The sequence below is a fragment of the Puma concolor genome, chromosome D3 (assembly GCF_028749965.1).
Source record: "Puma concolor isolate L17-30 chromosome D3, mPumCon1.1.hap2, whole genome shotgun sequence".
NCBI lineage: Eukaryota > Metazoa > Chordata > Mammalia > Carnivora > Felidae > Puma > Puma concolor.
In genome coordinates this window covers 94,260,282-94,278,662 of record NC_141678.1, presented here as the reverse complement: position 1 = coordinate 94,278,662, position 18,381 = coordinate 94,260,282, and the positions used below count along the sequence as shown (strand labels likewise).

At 53.5% G+C, this 18,381-nt stretch overlaps 1 protein-coding gene across 15 annotated transcripts in view; it reads right to left on the bottom strand.

Annotated features, from left to right (window-relative positions):
- Window positions 1–941: 941 nt before the first annotated feature.
- ATP9B (ATPase phospholipid transporting 9B) overlaps window positions 942–18,381 on the bottom strand; it is a 250,770-nt gene continuing 233,330 nt past the window's right edge. For 14 of the 15 annotated variants that reach the window (XM_086683267.1, XM_086683271.1, XM_086683265.1 and 11 more), the window contains 4 exons: window positions 17,295–17,403; window positions 6,822–6,879; window positions 5,990–6,193; window positions 942–1,426 (listed from right to left, as the gene is read on the bottom strand). In XM_086683267.1, the coding sequence (XP_086539393.1) occupies window positions 1,290–1,426; window positions 5,990–6,193; window positions 6,822–6,879; window positions 17,295–17,403 (508 nt within the window). In that variant the 3' untranslated portion in view covers window positions 942–1,289. Of the gene's footprint in view, window positions 1,427–2,758; window positions 5,904–5,989; window positions 6,194–6,821; window positions 6,880–17,294; window positions 17,404–18,381 lie in introns of those variants that run through there. The other variant, XM_086683269.1, reaches the window with a different exon arrangement.

Below are 18,381 nucleotides of genomic sequence, written 5' to 3'. Positions count from 1 at the left end.
TGTGGACGGGCTGAGATTTCTGTGATGCCCCAAGTTCCGGGTGTGCTCCTGTCCCCGCCACAGGCTGCGTGCGCCGTGGCCTCAGGACCTGAGCCCACAGCGCGCAGGGCCGGCTCCGCGGCCAGAGAGGGCTACGTCGGGCCGGCAGCGGGGGCCCCAGCGCTTGGCCCCCCACCGAAGCAGCTTCCTGCCCGCGCTCCTTCCTCGCAGCTGCTGCCTTTCTGCTTTGGGAGGACACTGCAGGGACGCCCAGGAGGTGGGTGGTGCCCGAGGACACGGCGTGCGGCTCCACCGGTGGCTGACGACCCCGTGGTGACTGGGGGACGGGCCACCTGCTGGGGGTGGCCGAGCTGAAGGGTGAGAACAGACCGGAACCACCTGGCATGGGAGGCACCCGGCCTCAGGACACAGGGAGGAGCTGCCCTTCCAGCCAAGAGCCCACCGCTTGGAACCCCCCAGTATGCTCCTGGTGACGGGCGGGGGGGTCGGGGGTCACCAGTGACACCCAGGGTGCTCCACAGAGTGGCAGGGGCCACCTCCGCGCCTGGAAAAACACCCCATTGGACAAACACAGCTGCGTAGGTGCAAAAACCCTAATGGCAGCCGGAAACACACGGGCTGGTTCTAGCAGGGCGCTGTCAGGTGCGTGTGCGCGCTTACGACCCCAGCGCCGGGACCAGCAGGGTCGGGGCGGGCGAGGCAGCGCTGTGAGCGCACAGGACCGCCAGGGGGTTTCCCCGCTAGAAGCGGGTTTACTTAGCGGCGATGCCCTCGAGAGCACATCGCTGGTGGCGGCCACGGACTTAGTGCAGAGACGCGGCCCCTCTTCCGGCTTGGCTGCAGCGCGTGTGGAGACGCGGCCCTTCACGTTGGGAACTCGAGTCCCCGCGGGGGAAGTGTGACCGGCGGGGAGGCATCGGCAGCAAACACAGACACCAGCGTTTGGCGTCTAGACTTTATTCTGGTTAAGCGAAGGGGCTTTCTCTACCGTGACATCGGAGAAAGAATCTGAATGTTAGGAAATGGCCAAATGCTAAATAAACTTTCACTTTAATTCTCAGAACACGAGAGTCAGATGAATGCTTTACAGTAGCAGTGGGAGAAGTAGGGCTTCTTTTCGAAAGAAACGCGAGTGGTTTGACACGGAAACGCAGTCGTGAGCAACGGTGAGCGCGACTCGCCACGTGGGCCGGGAGCGTCCAGGCGGCGGGGGCCCCGGGCCCTCGGGCTCGTCCCTTCCCGACCTCCCCGCAGCCCCGCACGGCCCCCGCGCTGCCACTGTGGCCGGCCTAGGACGTGAGCTTGGTGTAGCTGGGGGGAGACAGCTTCCGCTTCAAGTACTTGAGGACGTACAGCGGCAGACAGCTGACCATGGTGATGGCCGACACTTTCCACACGAAGGTCACGGTCGTGATGAAGGCAACATCTGTAGGGAAGAGGCAGGAACAGGTTGAAGAGGCGGCCCGAAGCCGCAGACCCGCGGCCGTGGCACGTCCCCGCAGACGCTAGAGACGGGCCCGCGCACCTGGCGTGATGGGCTCTTTCAGCAGAAGAAACGGAAACCAGATTTTAGAGACCCAGTACGACGTCCCCAAATGCCCTCTGGTGGGTGGAGGCTCGGCGCAGTCTGTCGTACCCAGACTGGGAGGTGACCCCCCGCACCGTGACCTCTGTGTTGGCGGGTGGGGCCGTCAGCCAGAGGGGCCCATAGGCTCGCCTTTCCGCCCAGGCGGAGAAAGCCAGGCTGCCCGGATGCGTCCTGGGAGGAGGCGCGTGCAGGAGCCCACACTCAGTGCTCGCTCTCGCCCTGGCAGGGCTCATGGATTCCACACGCGTCGAAGGCAGGGCCGAGCCCGCAGACGGTTGGATATGGTCTGGATTTAACCGTGCTTTGAAAAACCCTGCCAGTGTTTTCCAGGGCCTCAACCACTAAAGACAGAAAAGCAAAACCAGCCACAGGGAGGGATGCACGGCGCCCTGACGGACACGATTCTCAGCAGCAGACGCAGAGGCCTGGGCACCTGCCCTCACCCAGCAGAGGTGGGGGAACCTCAGCGGGAAACAGCCCAACGCCAGCCTGTGGCACAAGGAGAGTCAGCGAGAAACCAAGGGAGACTGGTCATCACTTCCTGTCTCCGACTCTTCCGCTAAATTTGTGTCCTTGTGAAAGAAGCAAGAACATCAGCTTAGAAAGCTCCGGAGACACTCTGCCTGCACCTGTCTGAAAACAGGCCAGGAACGGGGACGACAGAGGAGAGGCGAAGGGGGTACCAGGACCTCGCAAGCTGTCAGCGTAAACATGACCAGGGGAAATGCATCTGTAATTGTGGTTTCAGTGCTTTCGTGTTCCTGCCTGTCGTGTCGGCATACAGTGTTGCTCTTTTGTAAAGTTTACTTATTTATTTAGAAAAAGTGTGAGCAGGGGAGAGAGGCAGAGAGGGAGGGAGGGAGGGGGGAGGGAGAGGGGGAGAGATAGAGAGGGAGAGAGGGAGGGAGGGAGAGAGGGAGGGAGGGAGGGAGAGAGGGAGGGAGGGAGGGAGAGAGGGAGGGAGGGAGAGAGAGAGACAGAGAGAGAGAGAGAGACTCAAGCAGGCTCCACAGCCAGTGAGGAGCCCGATGCAGGGCTCCGACCCACGGCCTGGGATCATGACCTGAGCTGAAATCAGGAGTCAGAAGGCCAACCGGCTGAGCCACTAGGCGCCCCGTAAGATGTTTTAAACCATAACTGAAAGACAATAACTGACTCATGGCAACTTACTCATTTTTTAATTGTTTATTTTCTAATTTTGAGGGAGCGAGCCAGTGTGGACAGGGCAGGGGCAGAGAGAGAGGGACAGAGAGAATCCCCAGCAGGCGCCGCACTGTCAGGGCGGTGGGGCTGGATCCCATGAACTGTGAGATCACGGTCTGAGTCGAAATCAAGGGTCGGACGATCGACCGACTGAGCCCCCACGCGCCCCAACTTACTGCAACTTTAAGGCGCATCCCCCAACATTCCCTATAGGATCCAGACCTCAAGGTTCCGGGGGATTTAGTCTCAAAGGCAAAACACACTGTGTGTGGCGCTTCCCCAGGCGCCGTGTGCACACGCCTACTGGAAGGTCCCGCACCTGACACGAAGGTCGCTGGTGACTGGTCCTGACACGAAGGACAGACGTGCTTCCGGGAGGGGCTGCTGTGCGTGACCATCAGTCCTCACCCCAGACGACTGTGTCTGTGTCGCACTCTTCCACAGCAGTTTGAGGCTCTTCTCTTTCTCTCCCGGTGAAGACAACTTTGCCCCAAAGACTCATGGTGTGGCCTGGAACGCTGCTTACTCACAGAAAAAACGTCGCCGTTTTGATTTTCAGGGACCGAGGCTTCTGCCCCAAGACGAATTTTCTGACACACGTCGACATACTCACAGGCGATGCTCTGACCCGACGGCTGATCAGGGAGGGCCCGCCAGCATCTGAAGCGGGGCAAGTCACGTAGACTCCAGGGCCGTCCTCCTGCCCTCATCCCCAGGGCCACGCGGCACTCTACCTTCTCACCTCCTCCCGCCTGCCGCAACCCCACACGCGCCAACGGCAAGACGCTGGCTCTCGGAGGCACTCACCCGAGTGACTCCCACGCCCCGCGGCCCTCACCGTGAAGCTCCCTCCCGCGGGGTCCTGCACCTGCCCAGGCAGCAAGTTGCCCCGATGCCCCGCGAAGCCACAGGAGTGGTGCGCCCACCGCACGTGGCCTCGTCACGCGCCCCGGGTGTCAGGCGCTGGCTGGAGTCGCGCAGGCCAGCCTGGACCCGGCCCGGCGGTGCCCTCGACGCCTCGGTGCTGCCCCAGAGCACAGCCCTTGCCAGGACCGTGACCTGCCCCCAAAGAGGCCACTCAACACGGAGACCTTCTGGAAGCCCCCGGCTCTCCTGCAGACGGGCCGGGCCTGGGAATCAGCCTCCATCGGCCGGCGGCCTCGGACAGTGCTCCCAGAAGTGGCTCTCACGGAGCGCGCGTGTCCGCCCGCACCGTCCCCTCCTCTCCCCGTGGCCAGGCCGGAGCCGCTCTCCTGCTCAGCCGTGCATGCTGCCCTCGGAACCTGGGGCAGCGACTCATACTCCCCGGACGCCTCTGCAGGGCACGCTCACGCTCCTGACCGCCCGCAGAGGCTGCTCTGGCCTCTCCCTCGGAGCCGTGGGGACTTCCCATCCTCGGGGGCGTCTGGAGCTTCCGAGGAAGGTGGGTCTGGGTGTGCATCCCGTCTTGTCCCCCGCGGACACAGGGACTTCGGATCTGGCTTTTTCTTGTGCTGTTTCCGAACTCATTCCCATGCTGTGTGTTCTCTTCCTGGGGATCCTGGTGGTCGAGGGCAGGGACCTGTGCTCCTCCTGGTTTGCACCCCACGAACCCTCTCTCCGCCTCTTTGCTCACCTTCGGGGAGGGCTCCTTGGTCGTCATCTCCCACTCCTGCGACGTCTCTGTTATCACGCTACTCCCCCCGCCCTGCTCTGGGCCACCGGACACAGCTCCTCTCATTCCGAGGTTTGTGCCCCACTCCGGGGCTGCAGCTGTCTGCCTGCCAGGGCTCCTCCCCAGCTGTCTGCTCTCCGCTCACCGGAGCCACGATGCGCTGCTGGGAACCTCTGTGGGGTGTGTCAGGCGCCCGTCGGGCTGGGCGTCCAGCCGTGTGGGGCAGGTGACAGAACGGAATCCTCAGTGAGTGAACTTAAAGGAAGGGCTGGCCTGCACAGACCACAGTCACACGAGGGGCTGTCTGGAGGCCGTTCGGGTTTACTGTTGCTGGGAGGCCGGCCACAGGCTGATAACACAAGGCCCTGAGGCGACAACCCCAGTTCTGCTGCTCGGGGGGGGGGGGGGGGGGGAGGTGCTGGGAAGTCCTCTGCACTGGTCACACGAGAATGCAACTGAGTGGCTTGGCACAGCGACAGCGGGTACGAGCAGGCAGCGTCTTTTGCTGCGGTTACTGGCGCTGACGAAACCACCAGGGACACGACGCAGTTTTCCCTTTTCTCAAAGTCCCCTGGGAAGTTCCACGTCGGATCGGGAAAGCAGTCACTGAGCTGAGTTTCTGACGTGCAGTGTGGACCCAAGAACCGTTTCCACCCTGCAGGGGCCGGGGCTCAGGGTGGGGGGAGGCCCGAGCACCTGACGGTGATGCCTGAAGGACAAACATCACCTCTGGGCTCATCTGACCATATCCTGTCTTTTCACTGCCCTAGTTCTAAAATCCCTGCAGTCCCAAGGCCACATCACTCCCTTCCAGGACGGCGCCCGACGGAACTGGCCACTGGGCGTCCACCTCCGGCTGGAAAGGCCCGAGACTGGCAACAGGGAGGGAGGAGCTGCTGTGTGGTGAGGACAATGTGATGAAGGGACCGCGTGGGGCTTCTCCGGGCAGGAGTCCCTCCCGAGGGAAGCGCTTCGAGGCAGTCGGGCGGGTCCTGGGCAGGTGGCATCAGGTGGCAGGTGAGGGCGACTCCGGCCCACTCTCCCTCTGATCTGTACGGCAGCGTGACCAGGACCAGCCTGGTGGCAACCAGAGCCACAGTCTGAGTGTGGACCAGCAGCCACGTGTGGGGACAGGTTCTGTGAGGCCACCCTGTCAAGGTCGCTAGGCCAGGGACAGCGGAGTGGGGGTGAGCGTGCCCAGTGACCCCATTACAGTGCCCACGGCGCTTTGTGCCGCCGCCGTGGGGCCCTGTGGCCTCCGTGTCGGGGGCAAGCCCGCCCGTCCCCTGGGAAGAGGGACAAACCGTGGAGACTTGTGGAAACGGTCATCTTCAGTGTCTTTTAAGAAGCCTGCGTGCTGACGATCTGAATTTTTCAAATTATGACAAGGACTTTAATCTTTCCACGAAAACAAACTTTTTGTGTCGTGAAGTGTTCTGACGTGGGTTTTACTGTGATCTGTGGTTTAAGACGACATGGTAAGAAGCAACAATAAAAAGTGTTCAAAAACACTTTGAACAAACCAGATTTCCAAGGCAACTTACCAAAATACTCATTCAGAAAAGCCAGCGAGGCCACGTAGCAGCCCAGGCTGAGGACCTCGGCCACCGCCATCAGCCAGTGCCACGTCCTGATGGTCAGGGCCACCATCAGGAGCTCCGTGAGGATGAGCGCCGTGAAGGAGATGGCCAGCACGTGCACAAACTCGGACTCGAACAGGAGCAGGGCCCCGTACATGAGGATGCCACCTGGAACACACAAGCGGGGGACACGCGGCTCTGATCAGGGTGCGAAACAAGTGCCGTGCAAGCCGGCGGGGCGACATCGCAGAAGCAGCACCTGACACGAGTCACACTTAAAATACGGGACTGCGTGCACCCCACACGTCGCGCTGACTGACGATTTACGGAAACTCCGGATTACGGATAAAACAACACGTGGCCCCAAGCAGAGGCGCAGGAACGTTTGCAACCTGGAGGAAAGGCCGCGTCGCCTCTCCCACCGGCAGGTCTGCTCTCGAGGGAACGCACGCGGGGTGACTTGACCGTCCGCGACCTCCCCTTTGTCGGGAGCACCCAGCCCAGGCGGCTGCCGGCTCCTCTCCACCCAAGTGAGGTTTCTCACCCTTGAAGGGAAACCACTGCGTGGGGCACACAATGTGTAGGTGCGTGTGGAGATGTTCCTGGATTAACAGTTCATTAAAAACAGGTCAGTTTTTAGGTGACGCACGCCAGTCAAAACATCAGGCCACACTGCAGCGTGCAGGGGTCCGGGGCTGCTGATGGAACTGTGACCTTCTGGAATAGAACCGAGGGGTGAGAACAGCATTGCTAGAGGACACGACGTGTCAGTCCCGGAGAGGCAGGCCCGTCTTACCTTGGTAAATGCTGATCAAAACCCAGACGAGGAAGGTCTTAAAAGACAAGGATCTCCCCTAGAGGTAAACAGTGGAATATCTTAGTTAACAGAGCGGAACACGCGTGACACACAGATTTTCAAACAGCCAGGAATGAGCACAAATGCTAAAAGGCCCCCGAGGCCCAACCCCCCCGCCCCCCACAACCTGCCTGCGCCCCCCGTGTGCACCTGCGGCACACAGCCATGTCTCGTTTGACCTCTGGTGACCCGCAGCCACACGCTCGGAGTGGATGTGCGTAAGCAAACGCTTAAATGCACTAGCAGATGAAGACTTTCTTTGTCGTAAAAACAACTTCATTTACGCCCTTACTTCTTCTGAACAAACATCTCCATGTTTATTTTTTAGTTTCTCCAGATAAAAACGGACGGTCTATCTCTGCTCAAGTTGGAGCTTATGAACCCTGAGATCCTTTCTGGAAACGAGTCCAAGAGTGACAGACAGAGTGGTTTTCGTACAACCATCTTCCCTTTTGCAACTTAGACCGGGCCGTTCGGGATGCGTCCAGGAGGGTGGAGCACGGCCTGCGGCCTTGCCTGACTTCCGTCCCAAAGACATCTACACCCAAGAGGGAAGACTCGGCCATTAACCAACCGCACTGACCGGCTGGCACTAAGGGCTGCTCCAAGGCAATGCTCCTTAGACAAGGCCGTGAGAACGACAGACACTCGGACAGAGCCCCTCGGGGCCACCACCAGATAGATGCGTGTGCTCACAGACCACTGCGTTTCTTCCACACCGCTGCTTCAACGTTCTCATCCATGCAGCGTCGTGGTGAGACGGGCAGACATCGTCCCCATTTACAGAGACACAGAGAGCCTGGGGCTTTCCATAAGTCCACGTTGCAGGTTAGCTGTGCTCATGTGTACATCTGACCCTTGACATGGGTTTGAACTGTGAGGGTTCTTCTTTAAATAAATATGGTAGTGAAAACGTATTTCCTTGTCCTTATTTTCAGAGAGAGAGACAGAAAGAGAGTACACTAGGGAGGAGCAGAGAGAGAGAGAGAGAGAGAGAGAGAATCCAAGCTGTCAGCACAGAGCCCCATGCGGGGCTCAAACCCACAAACAGATCATGATCCGAGCCAAAACCAAGAGTCAGATGCTCATCCAACTTAACCACCCAGGTGCCCCTCCTTGTAATTTTCTTAACGTTTTCTTCTCCAGCCTACTTGATTGTGATGTGTGTGACGTATATAACACATGATATTCAAAGCCCACGTTAATCAAAGGTTTACGTGACGAGTGAGGATTCTGGTAAACGGCAGGCTGTTGGCAGTTACATGCCGGGCAGTCAAAAGTGATCTGCAGATTTCTGACTGTACAGAGCATCCGTGCCCCTGACCCCCCAAGGTTCAAGAGTCAACTGCAAATGACCAGAGTCCGAAGCTGTGTCTGTGACCAGGGTCCTCCTGCCCGGGGAGGTGGGTGGTCTCTGAGTCAAAGTGCTGTCAGATGCCAGCAAAAGAATATGGGAGATGGAGGGGGGCATTTCCATGACGACCTCCAGAGCAGTCTGCATCCGAGCCGTGGTCACCTAGAGTCAGGTGACAACTTCACAGAAGAGATGCATGCCGTGAGACACGTGTGGCCACTCCAGCACCTTCCTGAGTTACACGCCAAACCCGAGTCCTTAGCATACGTACGTGTGAAAAGTAAGGTTCAGACACAACAGGTGTTTTTGAAAGGCAATGCTGATTTAAAAAAGGCGGAGAACGTTAACCTGTGTCACACAGGTCCTTTCAGTGCCGATTTCCCAAGCACGCTTCTCTGACTGGACGCCAACAGGTGTTTGATCCTCAACAAAACGCACGTGTCATTAAGCACATGGCCGATTTTATCTGAGTATTTTAAAAGAGAACTTAAATTTTTTTTTTTTTTAACGGAACTAGATCAGGATGGCTCTTTTTTTTTTCTTGCGTAGAGATTTATTATTTTTCCAGTGTGTTTTACACTGCTAAATTACCCTCCCTCTTATGTTTATTTTTTTTTTATTTATATATGAAATTTATTGTCAAATTGGTTTCCATACAACACCCAGTGCTCATCCCAAAAGGTGCCCTCCTCAGTACCCATCACCCACCCTCTCCTCCCTCCCACCCCCCATCAACCCTTAGTTTGTTCTCAGTTCTCAACAGTCTCTTATGCTTTGGCTCTCTCCCACTCTAACCTCTTTTTTTTTTTTTTTCCTTCCCCTCCCCCATGGGTTCCTGTTAAGTTTCTCAGGATCCACATAAGAGTGAAACCATATGGTATCTGTCTTTCTCTGTATGGCTTATTTCACTTAGCATCACACTCTCCAGTTCCATCCACGTTGCTACAAAAGGCCATATTTCATTTTTTCTCATTGCCACGTAGTATTCCATTGTGTATATAAACCACAATTTCTTTATCCATTCATCAGTTGATGGACATTTAGGCTCTTTCCATAATTTGGCTATTGTTGAGAGTGCTGCTATGAACATTGGGGTACAAGTGCCCCTATGCATCAGTACTCCTGTGTCCCTTGGATAAATTCCTAGCAGTGCTATTGCTGGGTCATAGGGTAGGTCTATTTTTAATTTTCTGAGGAACCTCCACACTGCTTTCCAGAGCGGCTGCACCAATTTGCATTCCCACCAACAGTGCAAGAGGGTTCCCGTTTCTCCACATCCTCTCCAGCATCTATAGTCTCCTGATTTGTTCATTTTGGCCACTCTGACTGGCGTGAGGTGATATCTGAGTGTGGTTTTGATTTGTATTTCCCTGATAAGGAGGGACGCTGAACATCTTTTCATGTTCAGCGTCCTGAAATGCCGGATGCCTGTTGGCCATCCGGATATCTTCTTTAGAGAAGTGTCTATTCATGTTTTCTGCCCATTTCTTCACTGGGTTATTTGCTTTTCGGGTGTGGAGTTTGGTGAGCTCTTTGTAGATTTTGGATACTAGCCCTTTGTTCGATATGTCATTTGCAAATATCTTTTCCCATTCCGTTGGTTACCTTTTAGTTTTGTTGGTTGTTTCCTTTGCTGTGCAGAAGCTTTTTATCTTCATAAGGTCCCAGTAATTCACTTTTGCTTTTAATTCCCTTGCCTTTGGGGATGTGTCGAGTAAGAGATTGCTACGGCTGAGGTCAGAGAGGTCTTTTCCTGCTTTCTCCTCTAAGGTTTTGATGGTTTCCTGTCTCACATTCAGGTCCTTTATCCATTTTGAGTTTATTTTTGTGAATGGTGTGAGAAAGTGGTCTAGTTTCAACCTTCTGCATGTTGCTGTCCAGTTCTCCCAGCACCATTTGTTAAAGAGACTGTCTTTTTTCCATTGGATGTTCTTTCCTGCTTTGTCAAACATGAGTTGGCCATACGTTTGTGGGTCTAGTTCTGGGGTTTCTATTCTATTCCATTGGTCTATGTGTCTGTTTTTGTGCCAGAGAACTTAAATTTTTTGATGTAAAACTAACAGATTTAGTCTGTAGCCAGATTTGCTGACATCTGTTCAACATTATGTATGTGACACGATGATCAGTTTATATAGTGAAAGACACAAAGGGGTGTCCGTGCTGTTTCTTGTATTAGAAGCGACAAAGTCATCACACGGTGTCTGTTAAAGAGAACGTATCAGTGTGCGCGGAGCTCCTGTATCCAAGCAGGCTGTAGGTTCCTGAGGCAAAACGCTACAAGATGGGCATAAGAACTGTCGACACAATAGATTGGAGAAAAAACCTGGAAAATACGCATAAACCACTAGCTTCTGGATGCGATGCTTGTCAATGGCTCTGAAAGACGAAAGCAAGAGTCTCGCCGCACTCGGGGGTACAAGTGTGCTGTGCACGAACACAATTCCATTCCACTCGTCCAGCGGCTCTCGTGGGCCCACACACGCCTTCCCTTCGGTTCTGGGAGAGGAAGAGCGTGTCTGTCACTGACTGGTGGAGCTCTTCACACCCCTGCCTCACACACGCACGGGATACTCCTTCAGCAGGAGCTCTGTCCGGGCAAACAGGCAGACCCTGCTCGGGACCGGCCGCCCCGGGTTTGAGTCCTGCCTGGGACGCCCCAGGGCACATAGCTAACCTCGGGGCGAGTGGTGTCCTCCAAGTGAATACAGATGATCATGGCACACACTCATGCGGACAGAAGACAGCAAGCATAAAGCCAGAAGTACTGAGAATTGAATAAATGCTTGTTACTATATTTAAATATTTAAACGTGAAATCTTAAAGACCCGAAAGTACTTTTCTATTAGACACCAACCCAAACCGTAAAAAACACAATCAAGCAAATTTTGGGAAAGGTTAATCCACCTGAAGGTCATGTGGTTTGAAACCGAGGGATCACAAAGGCCACACCGTATCAGCTCAGCTGCCCCCAGCTGCCCCTCTCAGCCTCCCTACCTGGACCCGGGGCAGCCACCCCCCCGTCCTCTGTCCCCATCACTCGGCACTTCCCAGGCTGGCAGGCGAATGGGACCTTACGGACCTTTGAGCCTGACTTCTTTTGTGTAGCAAAACGCATTCAAGACTCACCCGTGTTGCTGGACTGATGGTTTTTCTTCTCACTGCTGAACACTATCCCAGTGCGTGTCTGCAGTTTTGGGCAATTATGGCAAAGCTCCCGTAATCATTTATCTACAGGATTCCGTGTGAACACGAGTCTTCATCTCTCTCTGGTCAAGGCCCAGGAGTAGGACTGCTGCTTCCCGTGCTCAGTGCGTGTCTAACTTCACAAGAGACTCCACGCCACGCTCCGTCTGGGCGGCTGTGCTATCCTGTGTCCCGTCAGCCGTGGGAGAGCCCGCGCTGCAGCCGACGCTCTGGACCTGCCTGCCCGGGGGGGTCGTCGCCGGCCCCCCAGCAACGGCGGTGGCGGGAGTTTCACATACGCTCACTTGCCACCTGCATGTCGTGACCCTGGGTGTCACGTCAGTTCGTCTTTTGCCCGTTTAAAAAATTGGGTGGTCTTCTTTTTGAGTTTTGAGGGCTCTTTATATTTATCCAAAATAAAACCTTGGGTGGCGAGGAACTTGTCCTGCTAGTGTCCCGCAAGACGATCAAACATTTCTAACAAATTTTAACTTGATACACGAGCGACGTCTTGCTGTGAGTAGAACATGATGCAGAACGTCACATGATCACAACTGAGCCAAGGGTTCCTCTCTCTCTCTCTCTCTCTCTCTCTGCGGGATTGTGGGTGATCGTCTCATATGCTTGGATGCTGGGTCTCAGGCCTCGGTGTTTGGCAGAAATCAGTGAGTTTTCAGGACGTTGGAAGGTGCCCACAACTGGCACTCGTGTGCCAAGCACCTATGGACAGTCCTTTGCTTCCTTCTAGGTCAGGCCGCCTGCAGATACAGACCCTCTCCTCTGCTGCCTTACTGCCAGTTACATTACATACAGTCTATGACGAGAGTTTATTAACACTGCACCGCAGTCATGATCCGGGCGAGCGTATACAATGGCCCCCACGCAGAGAAAGATTCCATCGAGTCAACAGATAGCAGTGATTCCACTAGTGGTAGTGAAAGTCGTCCCACACAGTAACCCTCCTCCCTCCTGTCTCCCTCACACCAGCCACAAAGGTTTTCAAAGTTAAGTGCAGGTTAATTTATTTTTCTATTTTGTATTTTCCTTATTATATCACAGTATTATAACAATTTTTTATATGAATCTTCGGGTTGTGGAATGAATCATCTGACTTCCCATTATTTCTCGTGGGGAGATTCGCTTTGATACACAAGTGCTTTGGATTACAAGCATGTTTCCGAAACGAATTATGCTGAGACCAAGGTTTCACTGTATTTTGGATACAGGTCCTCTGTCTTGCATGATTTGCAAGTATTTTCCCCCGGTCTGTAGCTGGCCCTTTCATTTTGTTAAGTGTCATTCACAGAACTAAAGTTCTCAATTATGATAAAGTCTAACTTACCAAGTGTTTCCTTTCTGAATCATGCATCTGGCCCCATATCTAAGAACTATGCCTACCCCAAAGTCACGCACGTGGTTCTGCCCCATTTTCTTCCGGAAGGCTAACAGTATTACATTTAAATCTAGGACTCATTTTGAGTGCGTTTCCCCCAAAATGTGAGGAGTGGGTGGAGGCTCCATTTTTGCCAGTGGTTCCGACAACATCAGTTGACACGATGACCCCTCTCCTTTGGATTTCCCTTCACGCTTGTCAAAGATCAGCTGTGACACGGTGGCTCTCTCTCCGGGCTGTCGACCCCGCTGGCCCACATGTCCATCGTCTGCCGATCATCTGGTGCATTGGTTACTACCGAATAGAAAGTCTTGAAATCGGGTACAGTTGAGTCTTCCAACCTGGTTCCCCTTTGTAAAAACGTTTTTAATAATCCTAGTTCCCCTGCCTTTCCATGTAAATTTTGGAATCAGCTTGTCAGCTTTTGGCCACGCTGCCTTCCAGTCACAAACGTTCTTTTGCACTTTTATTTATTAATTTTTAAATTTGAGATGGGGAGCAGAAGGGCAGAAGGAGAGAGGATCCCAAGCAGACTCTGTGCTGTCAGCACAGCCTGGGATCATGACCTGAGCTGAAATCAACAAGTCAGATGCTCAATTGGCTGAGCCCCCCAGGCACCCCTCTTTTGGACCTTTAAAGACCCCTCTCACACCCTACAGCCTCCAGCATCCACACCCCACACACGTTTCGTCATTAAGCCAACTTTACTTTACGTCACTGCAAACGCAGTTTAAAAACTTTTCTCAGGGGCGCCTGGGTGGCTCAGTCGGTTGGGCGACCGACTTTGGCTCAGGTCATGATCGCACGGTCTGTGAGTTCGAGCCCCGCATCAGGCTCTGTGCTGACAGCTCAGAGCCTGGAGCCTGTTTCAGATTCTGTGTCTCCGTCTCTCTCTGACCCTCCCCCGTTCATGTTCTCTGTCTCAAAAATAAATAAACATTAAAAAAAAAAAATTAAAAAAAAAAACTTTTCTCAGATTTCAACTGTTTATTGCTAATATACAGAATTACAAATGATTAAATATATTTTTAAATAGATTCTTAAATATTTTAAAATATATTTTAAATAGATTTTTAAATATTTTAAAATCTATTTTAAATATATTTTTTCTTTCTTATTAAATATATTTTTCTACTATTAGTTAACTAACTACTAGTAACTAGTAGTTAGTTACTACTAGGTAACTAACCTTACTAGTCTAGAAGGGTTTTGGGGATGCTTCGGGATTTTCCAGAGATGATTACTTCATCTGCAAAAGGATCCTCCCTGATTTCTGTCTTTAGTTTCCTTTTCTTGCCTTATCACTATTATTTCTAAATTGTGGAAGAATACATACATTTCAGAGCTAAAGCCATCTTGAGAATATTCAACAGAAAGTAAGAAAATAGTGAAGTAATCCTAATAGTTGAGCGTCTAACGGTGTCAAGGTTGTTTATGAAGGACTGTATGGTATTACCGACTTCATACCTTGACAATTAGTGCAGCCATAACCCAGATGCCTCCACGGTTAGCAGGTTATTTATCATGAATACACAGAACAATGTGTTGGGACTCAGAATTCACAGCTACAGGTCTGAGATATTTTAGGACCATGGGGGTTGGCTGAGCTGAGCCTGGGTCACCTTACTAGTCCTGACCCCTGATCTCGGCTCGCGTGGCCTTTCCTACGAGGCCACAGACCGTCTGGGATAAATCAAGCCGTCTGCAGAGTTGGGAGAGGGAGGAGTGCGCAGGGCCCCTGACGCACCGGCCGCGCCCGGGACAGTTCAAGTGGCTGCTCCTCTTGAGTAAAGTGTGGGCGTTCAGAGCGGAGTCTGGCCTTTAAAAGAGGAACACCAAAACATTAACCGCACTTTGCGCCAGGAACAGAATACGGATTTAGGAAGGAGAAGGGAAGGCGGCCTCTTCGTTGGGAGTCCTTCACCCCGTCGTTGACACAAACAATTACTGGACAGGTACCGACTCCAGGTAGGGCTTAGGCTCTGCAGGCAGAGCAGGGCGGACATTTATATTCAGGCTGGCTGACCCCGTTAGGATAAGTCAGTCAGAGGCGAACGCTTTATCCTTCACACTCCCGGGATAAAAAGACTGGTTATCAAGGAAGTATGAAAAACAGGGCATTTTCTTTTCAAGCATAGGATTTCCTGTCTGTTTTGCAAGGGATCCGTACTCTGCTTCCCTCGATTTCCTCTGAAAGTATTTGAGAAATTTATCGTGACCTTGGGCTCAAAACGGGCTGGACATGTAGCGCGGCAGACGACGGCTCACACCCGTCTGCGGCTCGTTTCGCGCTGCCGTCCTGTGCTGTGTGTCGTTTAACTTAATCTGAGTTTCTGTTTTCTCTCCCGACTGCACGTGGCTTCCTGGGACCAGTGATGGCTTCGTGTGTCTTTGCGAGCCCAGCCGGCTACCTCCAGTGGCCGTGACTCCACGCCTGCCCACGGCCGGCCGGCCCACCGGCCTCCTGAGTCATCCACAAAGTGTTACGAAGCAACGTGAAGCTTCAAGATATCTCCCTGGCTTCAGTAAGAAAACATGACTCAACTGTTATCAAGTTAGGTGGTTGAGTACTTTAAGGCTACCTCATTTTCAAAGGATTTGAAGGCTCTCAGATTTACAAAGATATACCATAAACACAAAAGGAACAGATTTTAGATCTCAGGGAAAAGATGCTTCGGGAAGATAAGTGGCTGAATTCCTGTCAAAATAACGTAGGAACGATGTCCAGACTTTGGGATACCCAAATACTCTAAACTGGTCACCTTAACAAAAATGAAAAGCTAGTACCTTAACGAGATCCAACTCAGTGAGAACCAAACACCGTTTCCTGAGTCCCCTTGTGTTTAAATGCATCAGCTAATGGGGAGTTTACGGATTTGTGGGCCACCTATGACCCTGTAAACATATTCTGGTTACTAGGTTAACTTAGGGCATCCGCATTTGACATCTTGAACAACCGTGAGCGACCCCGTCCAGCTGGTAATGACCTCACTCTCTGAGTCCTTCATGGTCTGGCCACGCCCCCGGGCCCACCTGTAATGGCCGTGGGCGGCTGGGCCACCAACTGCCCGTGGTTTCAGAGTAGCTCACGGAGTTTCGTTCTTACATGAAAAGCTTGCTTCCGCCTCAGGCGTGTGAGGCGGCATTTAAGTAAACGTTTCTGGAGTTTATGAAAATAAGGAAACACACGATCTACTAAAATTCTAATTACTCACAAAAGCTTCCGGTAGTTTTTGGATCTTTGATCCTGTACCGCTTTACTGAATGATAACGGTTTTGCCGTTTTAGAATATTAAAACAAAGTTTTCCTTGTAATTCACAATAATATTGCCATCCAGATACTAGTGCTTGATGTATATATTTTACACTTGCATTTTATTATCAAATTAAATGTTCTTGAATATAATGACTGATATTTTATTTTACACGACACTGATGCACTAGCTTTATTTCTGTCCTGACTATGAAAGTAACGTGAGCACTCTGTATTTTTTTCCAAGGAACTTTAAATCTGCTTTGCTCCAACTCCATAAGAAACCCACCAAGCCCAAAGATTGATGTCCTTTAATTAACATTAAGGGGCCAGCGCTCTCCGAGGGGTCAGGCGTCAGCTGAACGGAGTCTGTGCTAACACCAGCAAATTCCTTCTCCGCACGGCTGTAGTCTTAAAGATCTGACTTGGTGATTTCAGGTTGGCAATTGTAAACCTGGATTTAATTGGGGGTTAGTGGGCTTTGTTCTCAGTGTTCCTTCAGGAGACTAGCCTTCTGCAAAACTCCAAGGTCACTGTAACTTGTGCCTGGAGAGCTGGGGGCTGTTCCTGTTTTCCACGTTATGAAAACATGGTCTCATAAAAAAACACGACACACCGAAGCTTCGTTCGGGAATACTTCGACCTGAACAGAGCGCGGTTTGGGGCCAAATAAATGTATGTACTACACGCTTTCAGGAAGTGGTGTTTTCTGGGGGTGGACTTTTCCTCCGCAGCATCCTTGTGACCACAGCCCTGGGTCCTGGGGACAGGGACACACTGGCTGTCGCATCTCAGACGGGACTCTGACGTGCACGGTGTTGGGACGCGGCAGCGAGTGGACGGGAAGTCAGTCCTGCCAGTAAGCGTCCTTCCCGCAGGAACAGGCAACGAGGGCGCACCGGCCACTGGGTGACCCAGGTCCATCTGCCGAGCTGCCCAAAGTCCCCCCAACGCTTCAGAGCCTCTTTGCGATTGTAACCGTTCATACGCACCACGACAGAGCTTGACTGCAAACATCTGAGAAAACGGTTTTCCCTTTCTGACGTTTAAGTCAAAAGGAAAATGTTAACAACTAGGAAAAGTGAAAAACATGCGGAAGAATGGAGAAGACACTGTTTAGAGCCTGCCTGGAAACGCGTCACGGCTGGCACACGTCCTCACAGCAGGTGCTCAGCTGGAACACCAGGAGCGGGCGTGCTGGTCCCGGGAGGCGCGGCCGCGGGCGGGTACCTTGGTGAGGTCCTTGTACAGCTCCGGGTACAGCATCGCCGTCTCCGGCTTCACGTCTTGGTCCAGCACCAGCGAGAACACCGGGAACATGGTGTATATGGTCGCATACCTAAAACCCACAGGGAGTCAGGTCAGCGCGAGGAATGCGCACCCCTGTCGACACAGCTGTGCGGTCAGGGGCTGGCGCCCCAAATCCCAAACAGTAAAGCCAGGCTCGGCTTCTTCCTGGGACTTAATGCTCACCCCAAATAACACAGCCTGCTCACACAGGTCCACTTTTTTCTTTCTTACACTTTGTATTCTGAGGTCTCTGCAGACCCACAGGCAGTTGTAGGAAATCACAGAGAACCCCCGTGCGCTTCACCCAGCTTGCCCGGCGGTGGCAGCCCCGTCTCGCGGCCCCGGGTGTCGTGTGGGCGCTGGCGGTCAGAACCTCCACCGGCGGCAGCGGGGCCCCTGACGCCCCTCCCTCCCACACCCCCCTGCCCCCGCTCATCCGCTAACCTGCCCCCCACCCTACAGTTTTGTCATCGCAAGGCCACACTCGTGCCTCGCACTCAGCCTGACCCCCAGGAGGCTGTTCCAGGCACCACTGCAGCCGCGGGCACCCCGTTTGCCCGGTGGGGGTGCCTGACTCCGCGGCCCCGTCGATCACGGGAGGGCAGTGGGGTCATTCCCCGTTTCCGGCTGCCACAAATAGAAGCGCTATGAATACTCACTGCACGGGTCTTCGTGTCAAACCAAGCTGTCGCTTGTTTCTGAAAGGAGCCGCCTGGGGTCGTAAGCCCAGGAGCGTAACTGCTGGGGGATTCGGTAGCAGAAGGTTTCGTTTTTCAAACACACTTGCTGGCCCTGCCCGTGCGCCCTCTGCCAGGAGCAGTGTCGCTGGGCGGCTGTGTGCCCGGACACCGTCCCTCCCACCGGGTTCTGCAGAGAACCCGCTGTCCTTGGCCGCGCCCCCCAGCTCTCCGCTGCCCAGGAGTTTGTCTTCTGAAGTCTCAGGCTGAAGCATCCTGGTGTGGATGTCCCTGGATGGGCCATGTGTGGGGAGCTGTCAGCCATCCTTTCTGCCTCCTCAGCCCTGCCC